The following is a 26,969-nucleotide window of genomic DNA, read 5'->3' on the forward strand; positions in this document are numbered from 1 at the left end:
CGACTCCGAGCATCGTTGTCATGTAAACGGGACACACAACAAAAGTTTGTAATTTGTCCCTTAAAAACGGTCCCCTAGTGTCATTAAAACAAGGTTTGAACAGGAATAACGAGCCACAGTAAACCCACAAATCTTGGACAGGCGGAGTCTTAGATGAGCCCCGAATCCAGGCCAATCTTCCAGATGTGACGGAAACCGCCGCAGCAGCTCAGAAACCTCGCATGCACTTTGGGTTTCCTAATTTCTAGCCACAAACAAAAATGACACTAAGGTTTAAAACACAGATGGGTTTCCTGTGCGAGCCTTCACTTCACAGCAGATTGGCCTGATTCGTGGAGCTGCTTGTTGCCCAATTTCCCTTAAAAAAAAAAAAAGGTACTCAGTTATTTGTGGTGTTGGATGGTAAGTGAGCTCGAGATTAAACTGTGCACCAAGAGGAATCCAGTGGTTAAAGGTTGAATATTGTTACCAGCTCATTGGCTTCAGATTCATGAGTGACCTTCACACGTGAGCGTACATCATCCTGCTCTTATCCCGCCGTAATGAGGAGCGTTCCCGCTGTGCAAATGTTAACTGGCAAACTCAATTTGAGACTAGAGCATGACTGCCCCAAAGTTTGATTTTTTCTTTTTGTCTTTCAGCATTAAGTTTGTTTACTGGCACAAAAAGAATAATCTGGGTTATTCAGAGAAACCGGGTTACTCAGTAAATTTACATGCAGTTTGAATGTGTGTGTGCATCAGATTTCTCCTCCTGAACTCAAACTGCTGTCAGTTATTTACTGATTTGATCCGTATCACAGTAAATAACTTTCCCCCCTCGGTGCCTGATTTTTAGAAATGGAAGAACGCGGTTTTTGGAAAGGGAATTATTTATACCTCTAGTTTGTGTTCATTTCATCTAGAAACTGGATTTAAGCCAGCGCACACTGATTATAATCCTTGGTTCATCAGGTCATCGTGAGACGTACCGACTCAACTTCTTGACTTGGGTTAAAAACAAAAGTGCAGTTTCTGAAATGTACATAAGAACGAAATACTCTAGCACAACTAGTGGTGGGAACATGCATTGCAGATAAACAGTACAATATTTGTGGCGCTAACCAACAAGGTGGCCAATGCTTATAGATTTTACTGACGAATGACGCACATCGCCTCAACATCACGGCCTTAAATCTTTACCGTCAGGTGTTCACTGTATACGTGGCTGTCGTGTGTCTCTGTCATTTGTTGCTGCTCGTTATTCAAAAGTGCTGCCAAACTTTTGGTGTTGCGATATAAAAATAAAATAAACTTTGTGATCTGTATCATCGCCGTTCTCTGTTCCAAGACACAGAGTTCAGGTCAGAGTTCAGTTAGTTTGTAAGAACATGCACAGTGCAACAGCTATAGAGAGTTTTGGACATTTTACTTTAAATCGCCTGTAGGGGATAAATAAAGTATCTTGACTCTTCAATCAGAAGGTTTCATTTAAATTGGCTTCATGTTGAGATTGTGGTTGTTTTCTGTAGTAATGTAGGTAATATGAAATGTATCTAAAAGTTATATAGACCTTTTCATCATGTATACTCATATTCAATCACGTATACAACAAACGACAAACAAGAAGTTAAATATTAAGGTAATTTTGGCACTATTTTACCGGTCCAGCCCACTCATGGTGAAGTTCTACGATTGGTGGCCCCTGAACTGAAATGTATTTGATGATTTAAACTGAATTCGTTTTTCTCCCAAAACCCAGATAAAGTGGTATTTCGCAAGGATTTGGTGCTGCACTGTTATTGTCCAGTGCAGAAGTTGTTAATGTCATTAAGATGTAATGACATGTTAGATCATTGTTTCTTAGCTGGTCTGCTTTTAGTTATAACCAGCTATTTCCAAAATCAAGACACATATTCAACTTTTCAAGTGCATTGAATTATAATTAAGTGCATTTCAACCTGAAATAATCAAATCGATGAACACGTGTTTATATGTAGAATGAAAATATTAGTTTTTTATGCTGAATTGGCTTGTTTCATGAGAAACTCTTCACCTTTTTAACAGCCTCAACTGCGCTGTGGTGCAGAACTATGAAATCAGATTGATCTCTACTGCGATACAGTTTGAGTTTAGAGCTTCATCTTTTCTCTCCTCTATTGTCTTAAATATAATGGATTTCACTATATTCTGCATTGTACCTGTGTTTCAGAAACCCACCAGTGGAGAAACATGGCTAAAAGGAGTCTATCTAGTAATATATGTCCTATTAGGAGAGAAATACAATGTACTTTTCTATGTACAAACTGGTAGTTTTTTGTATCGACTGGGGGAAAAAAGCTGGTGGATGAAAATAGAAAATACTTATAATAATAATAATAATCCCAGAGCAAAATTCCTTAAAATTTGTTCTCTGGCTGAGACTCAAACCCGGGAGTGAGAGCGTAGAATCCAAACCGCCGACACCTAAAATAATCACCTCATTGTATGACATTAAACACACTTGCTTTGGGTCGTCGTGTTCCGCACGCTCTTCTAAAAGAGCTCCATAAAGTCTCGCTTCTAGAAAAGTGTTTGTAAGTAGAACACGGCAGAGTCTCTGTGTCGACAGCCTTTTGTTTTTGTCAAACGCTGTTTTAGCCTCGGCTAATGTACTTGCTCCCCAGCCTCGGAATCTATTTTTGGGGCCGTGAGGAATGCTGGCCCCTTCTAATGCCCCCTTTTCTCAATCCCCTCCAAGCCAGAGGAAGGATTTCTTCTCCTCGGCTCCCTCGGGGCGCTGAGTATACCCCCATAGCATGCAAGCCCCCAGTCGCAGGGGCCTGGAGAAGCTCTCAGCGTTGTTTAGCCATAAATTGGATCCAGCTGATTGGCGAGAAGCCAGTAATGGTGGCCACTGCAAGGTTTTATTTATAAAAAAAAAAAATTTCGCCTCCCTCAAACTGGAAGATGGAGGAACGGGGAGAAAATGGATAGGGGAGCGTCTTTCTTAAGCCGACGGGCCAGCTACATCCCCCAGATCCTTTTAGAGACTGGAGCTGCAGCTCACCTCATCCCGGGATTAGGGGCCCTGTAAGCCGCATCAGCAGTGGCCAGGAGGTCAGGTTTCAGCCAGCATATCCTCCTTTACCACACCAATGAATCTGTCCCCCTCCAGATGAGATTTACTCCATCTCTCCCCGTCACTGCCTCCATTTTCTCTCAGCCTGGGCTGTTTTCTCTCCCTCGCTGCAGGTTTGTCTTTTCACTCCAGGCCCTGCTGCCAATATTAGGTTTCAGAAAGTTTTCTATTTTTGAGCTGAAGCAATGAATTGTATGAAGAAGCAATTTTAATAAAAAAAAATAAATGGAAAAAGGTCAAAATCCTCAAGAATCTTCAGACTTTTGTGGGTTTTCGCTTTTTGATCTGAGCTGATACAACTGACTGCTCTTAGATGAGTTTATATTTATATGATCTTTACAGTCTCAAAGTAATGTTAATGTAGTGGGAGGATGTTATTTTCTTTATGGATTTGTTTCTATTTTTACTGTTTAGGCCGTCGTTTCTGTAGCTTATGATAATTTTGCTGAACATCAAAGTAATTGCTGATACGTGGGAAGACATCAAAACCGTTCGAATGAATTATGTAAAACTATAAAACAACTGCTCCATATAAAAAAGCATAAAACTCCTCCATCTTCTATTCCCACTTGGTCTAGGTTTTATAGAATAATAGCAGGCTGAATCTAAATGTAGGGGTAAAAGAGACACATTAAAAAAATGATTTGGAATTTTTGGAGAAAACCTGAAAAAATTTCATTCATGCAAACTCTGCACAGAGAAAAAAAAAAAAAAAAAAAGCATCTTCTTTACTTTATGGCACAAACATTTTAATAACCAGATTATCTTCAGTCTTGTAAGTTGCGAGATGGGAGCCTCCCCACTTTTCCTCCATTTGGACCATCCTGATGGATTCTGCTCTCTGCAGAATGGAAGCTGTAATTTTGGAAATGCTCTGACCCACATTTTCCCACATCGCCTGTTTGTCACATCATCTGCGAGGAAGAAACTGCTGCAAGTATCAAACTTAGAAGGAGCTGCCATGATACACAGTGGTCTTAATGTTGTGGCTGATCCATGTGCATGAATGTTTAGGTTGAGGAACAGTAACAGTCATGAATATAAAAAAATTTAAAAAATCTCATCATGCAGCACGAGAAAACGGTTTTAATCTTCTCCTTCGAAGTTGGAAAGATTTCTCAATTAAATGTAAACTGTCAACACTGTTGTTCTTTCTGTTTGATTTGGTGGTAAAACCAACGCTGAGGGCCTTCGCACTATCAACCTCTCTGTGCACAGCAGCACACACTGCGTTGCTTGCTTTTAATTTTTCTGACGTCAACTCAACTAAACTGTTGTCTGAACCTTTCTCTGCTTAAGTTTCTTATCGCCTGTCAAACTTCAATGTAAGGTTTTCAATTTACGTCCACATTCTCCATGGATAAACCAGTTAGTTTGAATTCTTTATCAGGAAAGTGACAATTATTTTACTTTTGTATTCCTTTTTTTTGTTTTAATCTAATAACTGTGATACATGAATACATGACAGACGATGGACTGGGAGTCATGACACGATGGAGGAAACGTTGTTATTCAGTATCTACTTAGCATTGAAATGGATTTCATTTATATAGCTGTTTTCCACCACTTGCAGTCCCCGATCGTATTCACCCTTTCACACTCTAATGGAGGCGACTGTCATCCATCCATCGGGATCAATTTGGGGTTTGGTGTCTTGCTCAAGGACAAGGGAAGATGGCAATTGCACCTGCAACCTTCCGATCGAGTCGACCACTCTACCAACTGTCACACATGGTGCACATGTTCGATGCCAGCGATTCAGAAAAGTTGCGTTTTTTTCCCAGTTTGCCACGGAGACGGGGTTAGAGCTCTTTCAGTGGACGCTGAGTTTTCAGTTTTGTCGTGGAAACGGTTCCTTGCCTGTTGCAGGGTTGAGTTACGTTCCACAAATAAAGTTCAAACTCTTTGAAGACTCATCTAGAAAACACAATCGTTGCTTCCTCAGCAGTTCAAATCATAGAAATGTTGTCGTTTTCAAGATCTTGTCCACCTGACAGTTGGGAGTTACGAGCCTCAGAGGAACTCTGTAAACTAATGGATATTCCTGACACGCCATGACCGCAGGCCAACACACACACACACACACACACACACACACATACATACACACCCTTTGCGTTCATCACGGCCAGACCGGAGGACTGTGACGTTTTTAAGAGCGGCAGGGGAAACGCGTGACCTCGTGTGGTAGATGAGGAGAACACGTGACGCCATCTTCAGGCCGCGCTGTCTCGCACACAGCTGGACACAACGCGACTCTTTTTCTATTGCTGCTGCTTTAAATCTGAGCTTCACTCCTGTCGTGTAACTGGAGATGAATGGCTGCGATCGGAAGGGGAGCGATGAGATGCAGATCTACCTTTTGGCCAATGTTTGAATAATTTATTAACGCAGATCTAGTCGTCACATATTGTCTGTCCCACGCAGCGGTGAGAGTCATTTCAGGTCACTGATGCTCGGAGTTCTTCTGATCTCAGAGAGGAAAAGAAGGAAAAAAATGATTTATGGGGATAAAAAAGTGTTTTTTTCCTTCCTCACTTTCTCACCAACACAAGAGCGAGAAGATAGAGCGATGCATGCATTTTATTTGTTTTTCCACATATATATGTGTTGTTTTTGTGCTCGCCTTTCTGCCAATTTAATTACCCTTTGGAACAAAACTAATCACAGAATTATGCTGTTGAAAATTATGTAATTAAGGTAAAGTGTTTGTTTACCAAGGACGCTCATCACACACAAACCTCTGCAGCGAAGGCCCGGAGACACCTCACAGGATGTTTCATGAATACACGAGTCCTCCATTCAGATAAACACCTCGGGGCGAAACAAGGAGCTACGTGAGCTGCAGGGTGTCTGCATCATTGCTATAGAGCTGTAGAAAGATCACAGTGTCGAAAGCAGACATTTATCCATTTATCCCCTTTGTTGTGATGATTATAGACCCTGTTTACATATTTTTGCGTTTTTGTGTCAGAAACGTTTCACGTTTTGAAAACGTATATTTCTCCAGAAACGTTAGAAATGATGTAGTTGTCATGCCAGACCACAAGTTGGAGCTGTTGGGAGTTTTTTTTAATAAAACCACACACACATGCCCAGAGAACAATACTTTATTTTTAAAGACAACCAAGTTGGATTGTTATTGCAGTTACTGTCAACTATAATACTATAAGTCCCGGGAGAACATGGACTGGGAGTCATGACACTCTGGAGGCAAACATTGTTCTGATTGTCCGACTACTGAGCATGTGCAGAAGGACTGTTTACTCTAGTAATGGTGCGTGTGACCAGTCGCAGCGTGTCCATAGTCAAGTTGCATTTTCAGTGTAAACGGACACCCAGATGAAAGTTGTTGTTGTTGTTTTTTTTAATTTTCACTTGAGAACATTGTCGAATGTCTACATGTGCAGAGGAGGTCGGGGTGGATGGACGGGCTCAAATGACAAATAATCCTCTTGATAAAACCTCAAAGCTCCTCTGCGACTTGTCAAAGACAAATGTTGCTTTATACAATATGTTCTAGGTGTTTTTATTTGTTTTAATCTCCAAGGCTTCAAGGCTATGTGGTTACTTTTCCTCATTGTTTTGGTCAGATGTGTTTGGTGGTTTGACCGGGTTGGAGCCTCTTGAGGGCCGGTTTTGGCCGACGGGTCTTATGAATAGAAGAATTGAACAGTCCCTATTGTCATTGTTAAAAACAACAAATTTGTGCATGCACTCTGTGCATGTGCTACATTAGTTAAGAGAGCAAAGCATTTAAAAGAGTAAAATGCATAAAAATAACATTCATTTGACATCCCTGGTTTAGAGAAAAACTTTTTGCATGAAAAAAAAGTCTAATATTGTGAAACATGCATGAGTTTCTTCTCCGTTCCCAGCTGCACTTGCAGCGAGGGCGACGATACTTCACATCTTTGTTTTCCTCTTCTTGAGTGAGATCTGCTCACAGTGGGATTCCTCTCCCACTGATTGTTTGCACACCTACAACTCAACACGCGTGTAAATACATTTAAAGCAGGTCACAGGATCCGGATCGTCTGCTTGTCTCTGTGCATGTTCTGCTTATTTTGTCTGCGCTGCTGGGCGAACGCCGCAGTCCTGCAACGTGCAAGCAGGTGTGAAAAATGTCGTTCATCCTCCTGCTGACAAAGCCGTGTTGTTTAGCAATCACAGGGCGGCACGTCGAAGGCCACCAGATTCATGCATCTCATTGCACAGTGAGCGATTAAAGTCCTCAGACTGACGTCGGATCAGTGCAGGAGTGCAATCAACAACACCGACACGTGGCTCTGAGAAGTAGAAGAAAAGTACTGAGTCCTGTGATCCTGCTGGGATTTGAGACGACAGAGGATGACTAATGGCTATTGATGGTGCTTAATGCTGACTGATTTAAAGGCTTGAAAGAAGGCAGGCAGGTCCGAGTCCACTTATGTTATTCACTAAATCACAAAGCTGATATACAGTTGGGTACGTACTGTACTGACCTTTTCTGCGGACTGCCGAACATGAAAACCGATGGTGAAACATCTGCTCCTCCTCATCAGTCACGGCCTGTCAGCCTGACCCTCATCAGCCGGTCCTGCTGTCAGCCTGACCTCAAGGTGCAGCGTCCACATTTAACTAGAAATATAGACGCCTGGAAGTCCAAAACAAAACTAAGTTACAACACGTTTCACTCATGGCAGCTTGATAGCGGTCACTTTGATAGACTAACAAGTTATTAAAGATCAGATTAACCTTCGCTATGGAAACCAGTTTTCTTCTCGATTCTGACTGTATTTAGAAAATGAATCACCAGATACCACATAAAGACTATATCTTACAACGTACTATGTTACACAGGTGCATATAGAAAAATAAATGAATAAAAGATTCTAATGTAAATGTTTATTTCTCGAATCATTATCTGCTCATGCAAATATAACACAACCTATGTCGGCTTCCCTATGTTAATTTAACAGCGTATAAGATGTAAAAAGCACAGAAATTCACCTTTGTGCACATGAGTTAGGATCTGTGTGGCTGCTGTGGGAATGGACCCGGATACATCCAGTATTTGTTTGACCTTCGTGTCATCTAAAGGTAATTTTCCACCCGTTTTTAAAAGTTAACGTGTTATTTTTGATTTTCTTCCATCTTCTTCCAGTCATAATCGACCTTCATATCTAACGCACTTTTCATACAAACATCCCCACAAGGTGCTTTATTCTAATAAAAACAGTAACTAAATTTAAATAAACATTTAAATGAATAATAACTGTTGTACATCTGATTATAGCCATAGTAAGAAAAAAAAAGCATTTTTCCCCATTCAAAATGACACAGAACTTCATTCAAATGAAGTTTATGACACCAAAGTTACAAAAAGAAAAGTAAAATCCTGTATATGTTCATTTAGGACGTTGAAACAAAGCGTTATCATAATAAAAAGATGACAGTGTTTTTACTGATGTTGCTGATCGATGTATTGTTTTTTTACAAAATATTTTTGCCCCCATTTATTAAAAAAAAAAAAAAAGTATAGTGTCTGTTGTGGATGGAAATTAAAAGTTTTTAGCCATTTTCATGAATGTATTTTCTTAAAAAAAAAAAAGAAAATCACATCTGTATTCGGTGAGGGTGAATTTTGAGGAGAGCTGTGGGTGATATGAGGTTGGCGGCGCCGCCACCGTGTCTCATTATGGAGCTGGCATCCGCCGGGCTCGGTGGTCATTATGCACGCCGTCCCCTCGCCGCACCTTTAATCGCCAACTAATTGTTTGTCTGTTACACAGGAGCTGTTTGTCTTCACGGGACCCGTACTGCATTTGGCTCAAGTCCGGCAGCTGTGCCACCGTCTCACGTAGCCTCAAGTAAGTCACGCACACACACACACACACACACACACACACACACACACACACACACACACACACAGTCTGTAATTACATCCGGTTTACACTAGTTGCACCGGAGAGCTGACAGATGTCACCTCGGCCACCGTCACAACCCTCAGCTTCACGTTGGCTCAGGTTTTCTTTTCCGCCTTCCTTTTAAGCGCTCGCTCAGAAATATCCTGTCGGAGCCATTTATCCAAATGTGGAGCGCCACAGTTGTAATGTATTATTACAGGATGTCACTTTTATTTCAATGCCGTTGCTTCAGCGTTTAAGTGTTGGAGGAAGAAAAAAAAACTGACTCAAAATCCACATAGGCATCCATTGTAACTTTGTCAGACATGTTTCAAGGACAGTGTCTGCAACTTTTGGCTGCACCGTCGCTATTTTCAGCACAGTCGGTGCTTACCTTTGTGTACATATCGGGGGGGGGGCTGTAACAATGTCTCACCGCCATTCTTTCACAACAATACAGCATCGCAGGAAAACTTTATGAATCATGAAGCCGGAAAGCTTCATCCCCTCATGTCAGCGGCTTTATAGATGTTTACAGTGTCACACGGAGTCGGTAGAAAACTCTTTATCTGTGTTGCCGTCCACAGAAATGTTCGTCAGGCTTGTTTCCAGATCTTGCGTCAGGGTCTGCAGCTTGTGACTCCTGGTTTACATTTTTGTACAAAACGGGCCATCACGATGTCTTGCAACCACCGTTTCACCTGCTTGTCTTTCCAAATCAAAGTGAAGCACCAACAACATCAAAAATACAGCCAAAAATTTGCATTTTAACTTGAAAACGTTGCGTAAACGAGGTCTGAGGCTTTTAAAAAGGTTTCTCCTGAATGGTGGGATTCAAACTGGTGCTCCCTCTAGTCCACCACTGCTCCATTTCCCCTCTTTATTAATTATAATTGCAAATAATTCAAAGAGATAAGTTCAGCAGCTAATAGCTAAATAAGAGACGATAATTACTTCCAAGATTCATTATCCACTTACTTGACAAATCGTTTTAAAGGTTACGATTAATCAAGAATCACATAAACATCACTGGTAGCTGTAAAATCAGGTGAGTGTGTGTACGTAAACAAAACAGATACGTGTTGTCGGACAAGCTGAACGTTCCCATAAAAACTGCTGATCCGATATTCAGCGCGTCGCCCACTCGTCTTAATTCCAGATTAGATATTGATCATGAGGAGCACGTGGCCCCGGCCGCCGTGCAGGTCCAGCTGATCTCTGCAGCTCTGAACAGCTCGCTGGAGGATCGTGAGGCGGGTATGAAAATTATTGCTCCTGCTCGGCTACTCGTTATTGACCGAGTTACAAATCTGTCCTCGGTGAATGCAAGTTGGAGAACTAATAATGTCTTTATGCAGCTGCGATTTCCAGTCTGACCCGACGCCACAGCGGCTGATCCCACTAATTAGTGCAGCTCGGTCCGGAGGAGAATTAAACGCCGAAACCTCCTTCCGGAGTGTTTGATTAGAAAACGCAAATCTGCAGACTTTTGTTCCTCGTGGCTTCATTATTACAGACAATGAATCACATCGGGCAGAAAATTACCTCTCGGCATTAATGGGCTGAAACTTTGAAGCATGGAAAGTTGAGGCCACGTCCCCTCTGTGATGTTCATAGGGGTGTTTTCTCCTACTGGACTGTAAAATTCACTCACTATAGTATCAACCTTCCTTCTTTAAAGGGCTCATATTTTGCAAAATTCACTTTCTAAAGGTTTTACAACAGTAATAATCGTCCCCATACAAAGAATGATGCCCCAGAAATGAAGACAGTCTGTTCTCTCTCTCCCTGGCTTGTTTCAGGTTTTAAAAAGTGTGTTCCTCCAACGAGCCAATCAGAAATCAAACCCTATATAGTGTCATACGGGTTTTAGCCAATTCCAGTCAAGGTATGTCCTTCCTTTGACTCCTCCCACAATTAGACAACTCTGCTCTGACACAGGGCACCGCGAAAGAAAGTTCTTCCTCCTCTTCCCAAGATCGGCATGTGTGGGCGGAGCCAGCCCAGCTCACACAGACACAGCAGATTCTGAATGCAGCTCCTATGATCAAATATTCAAATGGAGGAAAATCAACGAAAAGCAAGAGACAGTGCATGCAAGATTTTGACTGGTACGGATGTTGGGCACGCTTTGGTTGACCGCCGGAACTGTCAATCATGGCGATAGCATAGCGTTAGCATAGCAGTCTTTTGCTCACACAAAAAATAGAGATGGAAAACGATGGTGGAATCGTCTACAAACATCCACTCAGCAGAGTAACGAATCCCAGAGATTTATAACAAAATACAGGGCTCATTTGTAAATCACAGATTTTATACTAGCCTCGTTAGCAATGGCTAAATTTAACAGAGTTCATGATATCAGCCTCCTGTGTTGACGATTATCAAAGACCCTCGTTTTGATGAGCGCCCCCTTGTGGTTTGAACAAAGAGCCCAAACAGAATTTGAAAATGATTTCCGAGGGATGACTCTTTTAAGGCCTCATTTACACGTGAAAACGGAAAAGCTTTGCTGTGCTTTGGTTGGTTTGGTTTTAGAAATTCGCGTCTGCTCCTTATGTGTACGTTGTTGATGTTTTGTATAGTGTTTTTCTCTCTATAAACTACTTTGAGCTTTGCAGGAATCATGTGGAGGAAGGTTTTCTTTACTTCTAACTATCTTAGAAATAATTGAATAGAGTCTTCCATACCTACTTTATTAGATTTAGTGTTCCCAGGGGACGTGGGGTGAAAGACAGGTTACATCTTATCCGTCCATCAGCAGTCTAACAGAAACAAACACGACATTTTCAAGTGAAAACTGAAAGCCTTCGTGGCATCTAGGATGTTTATGCAACAACGGTGCAGAGAAAATAGTCGTTCTGCACACGCACCGGTAGGCGGACAATGAGTGTCATGTATACCCAGAACTTTTCTGAAACGAAAATGCAAAAGCAACACATTTCCACGTGAAACGTTGTCGTGTCTTATGAGCGGGGTCTTATGAGAATGTGCTTCCAGGCCCGGGCTCAACTATTGTAGAGTTCCAAATCAAACATTCAGATCTCGTGATCCTCTGAAGTGAACTCAGCTGAAACACTCAAAAGATGGAAATTTAATTCAACAAAAAATACTTTGCTGCTACTGATGTAAAGACAAAAAAAAAAAAATTCCCTTTTGCATTGAAGGTCATCCAGTTTGTCTCACCCAGACAAAACTACTTTCTCTTGACAACAAAAAGAACCCAAGGACAGCTTTGTAAAGTTAATAGTACTGCTTCTGTTTCATTCTATAGTCAAGGTTGATGTGGACGTAGACAAGGACGCAACTGAGTTCAGACATTTGTTTTCATGTATAGAAGAATGAACTCAATGTGAAAATGTACATATTGGTCTTTTGTACAACCTCCAAAACAACAGTCATGCTAAAAAAAAAAAAACAGCTTCTGAGTGAAGACGTTTAATTTATCTGAAGTGAACCTAAAGGGCAGAGAACAAGGAGGGAAAACACAGTGGCCGTTTACAGGCGATTTCTCCGAACCAGCAGCACTCAGGTTAATGCACAAGAACGGCAGCGCCCTAATGAAACCTGTGATTAATAAAGTCATTATTTTCTTCAAGTACCACCGCAGGAGCCATACGATGCTGGCGCACGCTGTCAGATCGTGGAGGGGGGGGGGGGGGGGGTATATGATTTCATTTGGACTTCAAAGTGCAGGCAATAGGTCAATCATTGGGAACATTTACTGGAGCCGCTTCTTCCTCGCTCAAAGCTTAAAGTCATAAAAATGAGAAGTGATGTTCAGCTTGTTTCACACACACAGCGGTGAACCACACTGCCTGGCCAAACAGAAGAAAGACAAATGGCTGGTTGTTTGGGTGAATAGATGGATGGATGAATGAATGGGCAAACAGACAGATGGATGGAGTAAAGGCTGGAGGAAGAGTGCGGGCAGTTAAAGGTACTATTTTCTTCTTCTGACAGTCAAGGACTTTGCCTGTCCCTGTGTGCTTGATGTACAGCCTGCTGCTAAATCACTGTGTGTGTGTGTGTGTGTGTGTGTGTGTGTGTGTGTGTGTGTGTGTGTGTGTGTGTGTGTGTGTGTGTGTGTGTGTGTGTGTGTGTGTGTGTGTGTGTGTGTGTGTGTGTGTGTGTGTGTGTGTGTGTGTGTGTGTGTGTGTGTGTGTGTGTGTGTGTGTGTGTGTGTGTGTGTGTGTGTGTGTGTGTGTGTGTGTGTGTGTGTGTGTGTGTGTGTGTGTGTGTGTGTGTCTTCTCTTACCACTTTGTACATGGGTTGTAAACTACTGTGTGTGGCGTTTGCTGCAGACTGACATCACATTGCATTTATCCCGTCACACACAAACACAGAGGGAGAACGAGAGGCTCCTCCACTGCCGGCCGCCTTCCAATAGATTATTTTGACGCCTGTAAATGTGCAGACCTGGAATTATTGCATATCTTCTGCATGGCCACCCAGACGTATTACTTTCTCTGCCCCCGCACGGACAGAGGCTAATGGGATTTCTTTTAATGCGTGTTTCTCTCCGTCCTGTCGTGTTTGTGCAGATAGTTGGCTGGTGTGCCCAAATAATTGTTTTTGTTTTTGTTTGAAGCTGTTGTGTGGAAAGATTATGGCATTTGGTGTTTTTACGTCTGCGAACTCAAGTGAGAAGATTTGTAGTGAATATTGCATAAATGTATTTCAGTCATTTGTGGGGAAAGAATTTTTAGTGTTGCAGGATCATATAAACATAGAGACCTAATGTCTCAGTGTCTTCGCCGCCATTGTGACGAGGGTCAAACATTTTGGTTGTCAACTTTTTTCTTGTTCTGTACACAAAGATCTGTACTTCTACTTGAGTAAAGCATCCAAGTATTTTTGCTACCTCAGGTAGAATGTGGAGCAAGGGTGTCAAACATATGGCTTGTGGGCCAAAACCGGCCCACAAGACGCTCCAATCCGGTTAAACCGCCAAGAAAAATATAAAAATTACAAAGAAAACATTGACTTTTTTTTTTTTTTTTTTAAAGAGTAACAACACATCACTGAGTCCTGAGCTGAGATACCAGCATGAAATCTAACTACGTCGTTGCTATAAACTAACCTCGAAGCCATGCTGTCAGGGAAGGTTTGCAGAAATACCCATAATGCAACAACATAATTCAAGGTTATTAGACTCTACTTTGCACCAGAAGGTTTCATTAAAATTGGCTTCTTGTTGACATTTTTGGTACTAATTGTTTGGTATATAGAATATATACATATAAATATAGACATTTTCATCACGTGTACTCTGTCCCAAAGGGTTATTTTGGGACTATTTTACCGATTTAGTCCACTCAAGATGAAAATGTTGTGTCTGTGGCCCCTGAACCCAAATTTGTTTGACACCCCTGGTTGATAGAATAATGATTGACTTGTTTTACATTAATTGATTTTCTCTAGAATTGTCAGAAAGTGCCCCATGAGTACTCACACATTCACCATTTCTGACAGGATTTCGGTGACAGTGGAAGCGACCATTGTGGGTCATTAACCCCCGACTGCTTCCTGGGCGTCGCACTGAGGCATCAAAGTGTGTGCAGTTAAAGTTAACTATGAATAGGACCAGTTAAATGTAGAGAAATAACTTCCCCAAGGGGATCAATAAAGTACTTTAACAAAAGGAGAGGAATAAAAAGTGACTGTAACTTTCAATACGTTGCTCTTTTTCAAGTTTACTGTGAGCTGTGAAATCTCCTGCGTGATTCCTAATGAGAAGGTCCTGGAGGCAAATTTAGTTTAATTCTATCTGAGGGGCCTCATATAGCACAGTTTGAACTCTCTGACCAGTGAAATTATTAAATGCTAACCAAAATATAAAGATAACTTCAAACATTCACCTTGGTTCTAGTGCAAAAAAACAAATAAAAATAGTACATCCTGAAAATGTTTACATTTTAAGCACCTTTTTAAATAATGAAAATTATTGTCATTTGGCTTTGATGACGCTTTAGTTCGATGTCTCTGTTTTGCATCACATTTTCTACTCCTACTGAAACAGTGCGGCCCCCTGTGGACACATTGGGAACAGCCATTTCTTTATATTTTTAAAATATTGCAGTTGTTGTCTTTGTTATCTTTACTCTGTTAAAGGTCCTCCCAGGCTGATTTTGGCCTGCAGACCAAATGTTTGACCCTGCTGTTATAAACAATCTAGGAGTTAAGGTTTCAAGGTTATGAGTTTATTTGAGGTTATGAGAAGTACGCTTGCCAAAACCCCTCAGCAGGAACAAAATAGGGAGTAGAACAATTAAAAGAAGAGAATAAAACCTCTTTGCACCACTTTTTCTTTCCTCGATGGAGCAGATTCAAAACAGCAAGATGTTCTTCGATCACGACGGCATTTGAGAAGAAAGATGTTGAGTCTTCTTCGAAGGGACTCGGAGTAAATCTTTCTGAACTTCTACTTCTACTAGGCCTCCTGCCAGGTGTATGTTTACTTACAAAGACAATATTGTGATTCGTTTTCCCACCACAGGTTGCCAGATAAGCGTTGAAAACATTGCAACATGTGATTGTCTCAATCTGTGTTGATAAGTGTCCCAACGAGAGCCAAAGGAAAGTGGCAGACATCATCTTGGCAGGTTTTAAATCTGCGCTTGAATCAGAAACACATTCAGTCATGAAGAGGTTAATGGGACGGCGTAGAGTTGAGAATTTTGACGACTCAATTAGAAAACAAGCTGCATGTCAAACAAAACAAATTTCTGTTCGAGTCTTTTATGAGTTGGGGATTTTATCGATGCCTCCCGGTGCACACTGAGAGCATTGTTAAAGGCTCTCTGCCTTCTAGGAAGGTAAAGTCGTGAGATTTATTTAGTCTTATTAAAATGTGGTTTTAATGAGGCATGAAAGTTGCTGAGCAAGATAAGATGTAAAAGGTTGTTTTCAGTTTTGTCAAAGAGCTTCAAGACTACAATTAAGCAGTGTGGGGTCACGGATGACATTTGAATGGGAGTTTGTTTGGCGGTTCGGGGTTTAGAGTATCTGTCGTTTCTCACAAGAGGTCCTGGTAAGGACGGCACTCCGTGCGGCGGGGGAGGAAGTGCCAGTGCGGCTTCATGCTGGCGAGGCGCAGCGAGCTCCTCGCCGAGGTTTGATTTATGAGTCGTGTTCAGCGTGCGGGACGGAGCCGCACTGGAAACCGGTGGACCATGACGTGGGAGAGATCAGCCAAAGTATCTCGTCCAAATTCAACCGCAGGGTCCGACCTCTGACTGAGCGGGAGAGCGAAACAAAGGGCACGGCACGAGATGGGGAAACGCCAGAGCCAAAGAACAAGCCAATACATGTAGAAAGAAAAGAGATTGATTAATAGAAGAAAGAAGAGACGGAGCAACGTGGGGGAAATGAAGGAGAAACAGCGAAAGGGGGAGTGAATTTTATCAGTCTGACTTCACGGTGCAGAGCAGCTGTTTCTCATTTGGAGTTTTGGTATTCGAGGAGAGCAACACTCGGCTCTGAAGTAACACCAGATTTTATACCTGCAGCATTGAGAGATACCGCATAGATATGTATATATCGCCAAGAAGAGGCGAGGAGGGGCTGCTGAACGGGCAGAAAGGGAAAGAAGACGACAAAGGATGTGAGTCGGGCGCCAGCAGAAAGAGCCTGACCGGCGTTTGAGATGAAGCAGCTCAAAAGTCGTCCACCTCCTGGGACTTCCTCCGCTCTCTCTGTGTCTCCTCACTCACATCACTCTATTCATGGGCTATCAGTCTCTCTCTGCTTTTTTTCCCCCCGTCCCTCCAGTCCGTTCTCATCCAGAGGTGGCATAAATTTTAATGACTGATTTGTGGCGGATCCACAGGATGGTCGGGAGGGAGGGAGGAGCGTGAGCAGAGAGAATTCGCAGCCCTCTTTATGTCTCTCGCCTTGAAAGATTGGGAGGCTGGACGGTTCAGTCTTTTTGTGCCGTTTCGGGGTGTTTTAGTTCACGTGTCATCCATAATGCATTTGACATAATCACTGTCGTCCGAGCCAAAACGGAAGACGGCCAAGGACAGAGGCTGGACGCAGATCCTGAAAGAGAAAAAGCAGGTCAGCCGTGCAGACGAGGCCGAAACACCTCTGCCGAGCGGACGGCCAAGACACACACATTCCTGGGATTGTCGACGTGAAGAGACGCTTCCCGAGGCTCCTGTTTGTCAAATGAGTTATTTGGTAATGCGCCAATAAGTCTTGTTTCTTTAGACTTTAATAATAAGGAAAGTGGAAAGTAACAGGCTTTGCAGCAAGTTTTTAAGGTACAAGAGGATGAGCCTCGAAACCCTCCAAACAGAACCTGCCCCCATCAGGTCAATCTTTTCTTTCAATTCTTGTGCAGCTCACTCTTTTAGATTTAACAGCATTTTTCTAATAAAGTACATTTACTACACCATCATCTGCATACAGCAAATAATGAGTGGGCTTTTACGACAGTTTGAAGGAGCTTGAACGTTTAGCTCGTACTCTGCGTGCATGCATGGTTTGTTGTACTGGAAAGAACACAGCACCAACTACTGGCCTGGCGTGCACACTGCAGTGTTTTCAGCATTTCTGGCAGTTTTGTCTGTTTATAAACTCTTTTGTAACAAAATCAATAAGGTTTTCAGTCGATCATTGGCATTTAAAGGGTCATATTGTGCAAAGATCCCTTTGTAATGGTTTTCCAACAGTAACATTAAAACTTTTTTTAAAGACTTGTTCATTTCTACAAACATAAGTTTTGAAGACAAACGTAACTCGGCGTGCAGCCAATCTTCCATTTGCTAGGAACTATACTCAAAACAGGTTTGACTCAAAATAATCTCCATTGTGTTCAGTGGGATAAATAAACGAGTAACTCAATTCAGACTTGTGGCCTGCTGATGTTTATTTCTTATTTCCAGACAGCAGCAAGAAACGGCTAATTCTGACACAATGAAACTATTTTAACGTCCACTTTGCTTGTGGTCTTTGGATGAATTGTGCAAAAAGCAGCTTTAAGAGCAAGGACAACGTTATAACTGCAGTCTGTACGGTGCTGTCACCATACGCTGCGATTGTCACCTCACTGATGCTCTGGCTAGACGTGATTAGGATCAGGAGTGTGATTATAGTGAGCTTTACAAATACACTGCTCAATGCCTGCTCTGCTATATATAACAATGATGTATGACGGCTTTGGTCATCGTCCCAGTGATCCTGGTGTTTGGTGGGAGTGAAGGTGGTTAAAGTACCCAACGATTCATAATGGCGGTGGTCCAGGTAGACTAGTCCTGGTCATGGATGATGGATCAGGTGGTCTGGATGATGGATGAGAGGGTCGTGGTCTTGGGCCAGGCACTTCTGGCTATGGTTCCAGGTGGTCCTGACTATGAGTGACATGGTCTGAGCGGAGGGAGGAGAACTTGTGGTCCATTTAGTCTAATCCAAGTAGCAATGGTGGTTGTAGCGTTTGTTTGTTTGTTTGTTTGTTTGTTTGTTTGTTTGTTTGTTTGTGGGGGTTGTAGTTTGGGACTGAGACCCAAAGGATCCCTATTGTATTTCTAATGTTTATTATTATTTTTTGTAGTTGTCTTAGACCAGATAGTGCTGGTGATTAGTCCAGATGGTCCTGACGAGGGATGCACTGTTCTACTTTATTCAGTTCCAATTCCAATAAATATGTACCGATACTGATTTATCTTCAATTTTTTTTTAACAATTGTTATTGTTGTTGGTATAATATGTGAGGTTTTAAAAAGCACCAAAAAAAATTACAAAAATGGAATTGAATTTAAAGGTTTTCCAAACAAATTTATTTGAACTATGTCGTCTTCAGAATACAAACAAGGAGCAGCAACAACTGTAACCTTTTCAAATTAAATATTTTAATTAAAGTGCAAGAACTGTAGAAAATATGAATATTGACATCATCCAAAAAAAACAACAGATTGAGTCATAAACAACAATGAATAGCATAATAGGCTTATTGCAGAAACAACTGTAAAGTTTTCAAACTGAATATATGAAATTAAAGTGCAAGAACTAATAATTACGTCTGTATCGGCCCCGATACCGACATTAGATCGGATCAGTCCCATCATGAGTCCTGACAGTGGTTGACGTGTTGTCATGGAGCTTGATGGTCCAGGTCACGATGGTGGTTATAGTTGTTGTGGTTCTGATAGTGGTACCAGTGGGAGTCCAGCAAGTCATTTTTCAGGCATGCAGTTTAGATTTTTTAAATTATTATTTTTTTATTTTTTTCGCAGATGGAGTAACATGTGTGTTTTCTTGCGGTTCTCGGCGTCGTCATGGTGGCTCGACATGATCAGATTATTTTCAGCCGGCCTTTTGTTTTATTCATGGATTCTCATCCGGAGGTGTTAATTTGCCATTCACATACTCACCTGAGCTAAGTACCTCTGTGCAACACGTTGTTTGCGACTGCGTTCAGTAAAATCTAAGGCCAAAAGTATTTTTTTCTCTGGTCTGCTAAATGTAATCGGCGATGTGTCATTAAGTGCAGCGCTCTTGTATCATCACCAGCAGCAGGATGCAAATAACCTTCACGGGCTGAAACGGCGTTTAGTTTGGTGTGTCAGATCGACCGAGAGCGGTACCATTAATTCTGAGATGGCAGCATGAGGGCAGTGGGGGGGGGGGTTTGTGGTAAAAGCGGCCCACTTCCTGGTGTGTGGAAAGTCGAGCGAGGCGAATTGAATTCCTGCTCGACGGTCCTCGTGCGCAGCTGTTTATTCATGTGCACGAACACCAGCGAAGGTCGGTTACGGTGAAGAGAGCCGATAAGTCTGCCGTGCTTCGGCAAATATGAAGGTGACCCGACTTCCTGCTAGTTAACGCCGTTCAGTCTACAAGCTGTGGTTACTTTAGCACGCAGTGTGAACTTCACATCTTATTGACCCACTTCAGAATTTGACCTCCGTTTTGTGAACGGAGTTTAAGAAGTTTAAGTCTATTTTCAATCAACTGCTGGAGAAGAAAAGTTTTTCTGAGTTCACCATGTAAAACCGCTCCTTTGTCTGTTTGCACATAAAACAAAAGTGGAAACTCGCAGCTTTCTAAAGGAAGTTTCTATCCGTGGCTGCTGAAGTGGAAAGGGTGGTGAACAAAACTTGACTCGGCTTTACGACGTGTAAAGGGAAATTTTCCTCGCAGCACAATGTGACTGCAACACAAGAACGTGAATGAAAAGAATAAAAAATCTATTTAAACAGGGATGTCAAACATCAGACCTGTGGGCCAAAACCGGCCCGCAAGAGGCTCCAATCCGGCCAAACCACCAAGGAAACCGTGTCAAAGATTGCTGATTGGTGGAAGGGCAATAATCTGTTTGTATAAATCGTCACTGCTTTTATTGTTTTGGTGTAGGACACAACATCGTGTCATAAAATTGTCAAAAACAAGTGACGTAAATTAAGAAAAAAACCAATAAAGCTATAAAGGGGTAGGATTAAAAAGAGTTTGCTTTTCAATTTCTTTTTTTACATGTTTGAATATAAATAAATCCTTGGTATGGGATTGATTGTTGGACTGTGGATTTCAGTTTGACCCGACTTTACTTGGGAGTTCAGCTTTAAGGTGTTACTTTGCAAACTGCCTCAATCTGTGTTAAAGAGAACTCGACTCCTCCCCGCGATTAAAATCAAGAAGGAAAACTTTGCAGTGGTTGTATCACACGACTCTGCGTGCCTTCGCTGTTCAAAGTCGAGCACTAACCGCTCTCAAGCTGAAGAAAAAAAAAACACACGTCTTCTAAAGCGGCGGCTTTTTCTCTTCTCTCTCGCCGAGGCTCCTTTATTCTCCTCACAACGCCGAGCATCAGTCTGCTATTCTTTGATTTGTTAATCACCTGCTTTCTTCACTCTCTCCCCCCCCCCCCCTCAGACAACATAGGAAGTCACTATAGGGAAGTCGGGGCGCTCAGTCGTAGCGAGACGTGTGATTTAGTGCATGTGTGCGTGTATGTGAATCACACAGACCCGAAACCTGCCGGCACCTAAACACACGGTGAGGAAATTGAAGTGATTAATTCTTTGAGCTCATTTCTTTCCCTCCTAACCGACTTTAGCCTTATTGCTTTCTCGATGTTTACTTGTTTATACCTCCAATTTAGACGTTATTGCCTCTCTCAGGTGCCGAGAAGTATGTTTGTGTTTGGGATTACGTGTTTTGTGTTGTTTGCCTTGTGTCTGCGCTGAGCCGCCGTGTGTTGTTTCAAGGAGTTTTGCCAGCTTATTGCAGACGGATGCTGGAAGTCGGGTGTTTGCGTGAAGCATGTGCGAGATGCATGTTTGTGTTTAGCTTATATAAGGAACTAATTGGTTTGTTATGGGGTAGGCGCGCATGCATGCTTGTACAAAGTGTTTCTCGGGAGACAGTGGATCATTATGCTGGAGCTCGTGCGTTATAGCGGCCCGTGTCTGTTTTATTTGCTTCATTACAAAGTGTGGGAGGCTGGCTGGCGTGGAAGCGAGGCTCTGCCAGGCGGGAAGCGCTTCCACTCCACCATGCGTCGGTTCAGTCTCATTACTCAACCGTCCGACGGATGAGTCCCGATGAGCCGTTGATTTCTGATTGACTGGAGGTGGGAGATGGAGCGTCGGCACGGGCGCGAGCGGCGTATCAATCGGCAGCACATTTTCATCAGAGCGGCAGGAAATCAATATTTGTCAGCTTGGCTTTCTTGTGAAGTAGGTGAACCAACAGGATTTGGATTCCGTACCTTTAAGTTCAGACAGGCGGAAAATGCACAGTGGGAGGAACGTATTTGATGCAATAGAGCCTTTTTGTTATTTCCCATGTCGATTCCAATTCGAGGACATGTTGTAGATTTGAGATGGAGCAAGTGAAGTGATCAGAATCGTTGCAGTGGTTTTCAAACTGTTGGCACACACATCTTTCGGGGACAGACTCCTAAGTGAGATGAAGTTTGGTGATTGCTTAAGATGACTGTTTGCTCAATGATGGGAACTGGTTGTACCCTAATTTCACCAATAGAGAGACAAGCAGTCAATTCAGAGACACCAGGTAGTCTCAGGCCTTGTTGACACGGCAAGGTTTTCAAGTGAAAACGCGAAACTTTTGAAAAAGAAAAATTCGGAGACACTGAAAACAAAATTTTGTGAAAACGGCTTCCAAGGTGTTCTTTTTTTTTTTTTTAACGCTCTAAAATGGGGGGAAATTCAACCTTTATGAAATGCTGCTAGTGTACATGTGCCGTAGTAAATGATTCTTATGCACATGTGCACGTAGATGTGCCATAAGAAGAACAGCTTGAGCGTTCAGACCAGGGGTCTCAAACAAAAGGCCCAGGGGAAGTTTGTAAAAAATACCCATAATGCAGCAGCTATAGGAGAAGTTTTCTTTGTGCATTTTGCACCAGGGTGTTTCATTAAAAGTGGCTTTATTTTGCAATTGCCATTTTCCACAGCAATTGTTTGGTTTTGTGAAAACATAGACATTTTTATCACGTATAGCTTCTCTGCACCTTTAAAAAAAAATAAGATAATAAAATAAAAGAACACTTTAAAATTGGCTATTATGGCACTATTTTACTGGTCCAACACACTTGAGATGAAACTGGGATGTGTGTGGCTCCTGGACTAAAATCTGTTTGGGAGATTGATGATAAAACAAAACAAAACAAACAAACAAAAAATAAACTTTCGAATAAAAATGCAAAAGATCTCAAAAAAGACCAACTGAATTCCTCGGTGTCTTACTATAATTAATCATATTTTACATACTGCACCTTTAGAGTTTGGTATAGATTTACAGATATCTGATGATGCACCAGTATGAAGTTTGCTCTTTGCAGAGAAATGGGAGTGAGTGACAGCATGAGACTTCCTTATTGAGACAAAATACTGAAGCCACAGAACGCCTCCAAACACCGACGGCACTGATGATACAAAGCCAACCAATGCATTTTATCATGCAGTGATTACAAAGCCAATTAAACATTGCAAAATAATAATAAAAAAATTAAAAAAAACTCCCCAGTCTCTATATTCTCAGGTAAGCCAGTGAATTGGTAAAATGTGTTTTCAAAAACACTCTGTGCTTTCCTTAAATGTGCAAACATCTTTTTTTTTGTTTTTTGAACAGCTTTAGGCAAGTAAGACCTGGATATCAAGCTTTTTTTTTTTTTTTTTTTTTTTTACTTTCAGTTCATTTTTCCTTATTTCTGCAGAAAGTTTGCCGTCAAGATAGTTCCTGTGTCATTGGCAGCAGGTGGTACAAGCGCGGCCGACGTCTCCGTGGAAATATCAGTGGCAAATGACAGCTTTTGGTGTCAGTCGAAGTCAACCGGCACACTTTCCCTCTTGAGACTTTTCTCCTCTTTTTTTTTTTCTTTTCAAACGGCTGTTCCACAATCATACGCTAAGGCATTCATTGCAGAGCAGGAAAACTGCAGGTACCAATTTGACCGGCAGTACACTAAAACACAGCGTGCAGTGCTGAGAACAGACAGCCACCGGACGTAGAAAGAAACACAAGAGTTGAGTGAAGCGTGGGAGTGGAGTTGAGGCAAAATGAGGACAGTTTGGCAAGTTTGATAGTGAGTTAAGCACTCTTATATTGTTTGTTCAAGAATTTACCTTGAAGTTCCTCATTGGTTATCCCAAATATCTATTATGTTTTCATAGATTTTCATAGCTTGAATGTTTTGTAATGTTCATATCTCTGGTCCACATGTTCTATCGTTTTTTGTGTGTATTGTCTTAACCTCAGTAATAGTAGTAACCCTAACCGTGACAATAAAAAAGAACCTTTCTATTCATCTTCAATTAGTGAAAATAAACACCACAACAAGGTTCTTTTTCCATCAAGCGGTTCTTATATGTAGCGTACTAGACTCAAATATTCACAGAACCTAACAGCTGTCCAGATTTTGAATTGGGACGTGTTGTTTAAGGTGAAAGGTTGAGGCAAAATGAGGACACAAGGAAGTTTTTCACCACAGACTTAACTCCTGAAATCTGCTGAACGCCTTGAAATTGACGCCATACAACCTTGTGGAATGGAAGTGCGGGCCAGTTTGGCCTCCCCCTTGTTCAGGCCCGGTCACCCAGCAGCCGCAGACACTCCGACCTCGTCCAGACACAAAACAAATCACATGCCAGTACCGTGCGCTCGCCTCCCCGTCCCCAAGCGTCCTCGTGTGCAGAAGCAATTTTTGTGAAGAGGTGCTGTGTTTGGAACGGACATTCTGTGAAATGAATTGACGCAAGTGTTCTGATCGGAATCTTTCTTTGTTCTTTCAGAGTTGGGTTCGAACAGGACGTGCAGAACGGCTACCATCAGTATCCTGACACCTGCCACGGTGAGACGCACATATATAGTTACCCTTAGTTATAATAAGCAATGATAAAAATGTTAAAGAAAATCAAGATAAAATAAGTCCTGCGACTGTTGTCAGGTCTTTATGGCCGCCGACACAAGTGATTGGAAGGAAGTATAATGGAGCATTACGGTGTATTTATTTCAGCTCGGGCCGCGACTCGGTTCATCTTGAAGGAGCTTGAGTAGTTTGTCCGCCCCCGTTCACAATCCCTGCTGGAACACTGCTCTCAATCTCTCCATGTTAATTAAGCATTTGCTCATAAGAAGTGTTTTTATGTAAGAAAAGTGGGTTGTTTATAGCTGCTTTGTGTCTGCGGTGTGATGAGAATCACAAACGGGGCAAATTAGACACTCCTTTTCAAGCTGCAGCTCAAGAAAGGAAAAAGAAATAATGTTCAAGTAATAAACCGAATGCAGTGATCATGTTGTTTTTCCTCTTTCCGCTTTCCAGACGTTCTGGCTACGACTCGCAAGCAGAACACGGCGCTGGATTCGGCGTATGGTCAGTGGACTTATTTACCTGCTTCACTTTAGTCTTTTTTTTTTTTCCTCGCTGTGAATTTACAGATGAATCAATCAGAAACTGAACCGACCCAGCGGGCACTTTTTCTTATTATTGAAGATGTAGTTGATTAAAAAAAATTGCCGTTGGCAAAATTTTAGAACGGTATTGTGTGTTTTGGAACAATTACTTTCAGTGTAGGGTCTTTTAGAAGCTTTTCAGTTACACTTACTGGAAAATGTTTTGAACGGCTCAGTTGCTGGGAGGTAAGTGGTGCTGCATGCACAATCCTGGGAAGCTTCAACGTAGAGACTCAATTTGACATTATAGACTTAAGTAAACCTGTTTATGACATTTATATACATACAAGGAGGAAAACTGATCACTCACGTTCCACTATCTATTGCGAAAAATGCTATGGATTCGTTGCTGGAGTCTCTGTAATAAATCTGATTTGTTATTTGCAGCATAGGAGCCTTAATAGAGTGTCAAACCCATTTTAAAATCAGGAGCCACATACAGCCTAATTTTATTTTGAGTTGTAAAATAGTCCCATAGTGCCCTTTAACTTTAAACATTAAAGTTTTTCTTTGTTGTTTTCCAGAGTATACGTGATGAAATGTCAATAGTTTGACAAAAACCAAACAATTACTACAGAAAATTATTACAATCTCAATATAAAGCCAGTTTTAATGAAAACTCCTGGTGCAATGAAATGTCTAAAAAAATCAAGATAAATAATACTTCCCCGTAGCTGTTGCATTGTGGGTGTTTTTATAAACTAACCCTGACAGCATGACTTCAAGGTTAGTTTGATAACTACGTGGGAGCCATCTTTCATGGTAACATCACTGATATCTCAGCTCGGTGTTGCATTCTGTCCCCCACACTTAAGATTTAAGTTTTTTTTAAATTTCCACAATTTGCTGAATGGGTTTTCAGGCCGGATTGGATCCTGCCAGTTCTGGCCCACGTTTGACACCCCTGCATTAAAGATTTGTTGAAAAGCAGAAAGTCTGCTACCTGCATTAGAAAAGAAGATAAACCCCTAATATTCCTTTTTTCTTTTTTATCATTGAGATTTTACATCTCAAACCGATTCGGGGTCAAAGGGGACGATCAACTCGGACTGTACAAACCCAGACGGTTCATCACAGCACAAACACTGAGACAGCCGAGGGGAAAAACAATTCCGAAGTCGGGTTGTGTCGCGTGGGTATAAAGAATTGGAACTTGAAAGCTTTAAAAACAGCAAATATTTGTCAGATTCACTTTGCACGCTGACCTTTAAACATCAAAACAAAAGATTTGCAGAGACAACTTATTGAATGCTTTTATGACTCATATTACAAAGCTAAAATTTAATAACCTCAAAAAACAAAGCGGAGTGTCGGCTAAATGCACTCCTGAGACTCATCGGGGTGGTATTCCTACCCGCTTAGAGCTCAGGATTGCTTATAAAATTCAATAAAGGAGTGAAAACATCAGCTGGAATCCCTCCGTTACACACACACACACACACACACACACGCACACACCTACCTGTCACATCTTGTTTGTTTGGTGAACACCAGGGTTCGGATGTTACCACAGATAAATCACACAAACCGAGAATTCAAAGTCTGTTAAATAAAAAGTACCACACCTAAAAAAAAAAATCCATAAATCATAAAGACTATTTTAAATCTCTTTCCAGTCTTAACTGCGGGACCACCTTCACATGCGAATCTCCAGTGTTTTGCAATGCAGACGATTCTTCGTACATAACAGATATGAGACGATTCTCCTCTGTTGTTTCAATCAGTGTCATAAATATGTATGAAGGGACGCAGCCGTTGCACTGCAAGTTCTTTAAAGTTTTATTCTCATCATCATCTGATCTGTAAAGGGAAGCTTCAGACGCAAACATGTTGTATTGTGGGATACAAAACGTGCTTCGTGTGACTTTGTTGTTGTTTGACTGGAGTCTGATATTAGCCGAGAAAGCAAAAGTACAGGCACACAAAAATACCGACTGAACTTGAAGTGAAAGTAGTAGCTGTTTAAATGTACCCAAACATAAAAGCAAAACATGCTTTTGAAATATGGTGTTTTTAAGGCACGGAGTAATTTTTTTGGTGTTATTGTCACCAACATCATC

At 41.7% G+C, this 26,969-nt stretch overlaps 1 protein-coding gene across 1 annotated transcript in view; it reads left to right on the forward strand.

Moving 5' to 3' along the window:
- Positions 1 to 26,969, forward strand: part of sema6cb (semaphorin 6Cb) — a gene marked incomplete at its 5' end in the record, with an annotated part of 98,858 nt that overhangs the window by 43,550 nt on the left and 28,339 nt on the right. The window contains 3 exons of the mRNA XM_080472292.1: positions 8,874 to 8,951; positions 24,249 to 24,307; positions 24,779 to 24,829. Coding sequence (XP_080328418.1) covers positions 8,874 to 8,951; positions 24,249 to 24,307; positions 24,779 to 24,829 — 188 coding nt within the window. The remainder of the gene's footprint in view (positions 1 to 8,873; positions 8,952 to 24,248; positions 24,308 to 24,778; positions 24,830 to 26,969) is intronic.

Source organism: Lipophrys pholis (assembly GCF_963383615.2).
Source record: "Lipophrys pholis genome assembly, chromosome: 9".
In the NCBI taxonomy this organism is placed as follows: Eukaryota; Metazoa; Chordata; class Actinopteri; order Blenniiformes; family Blenniidae; genus Lipophrys; species Lipophrys pholis.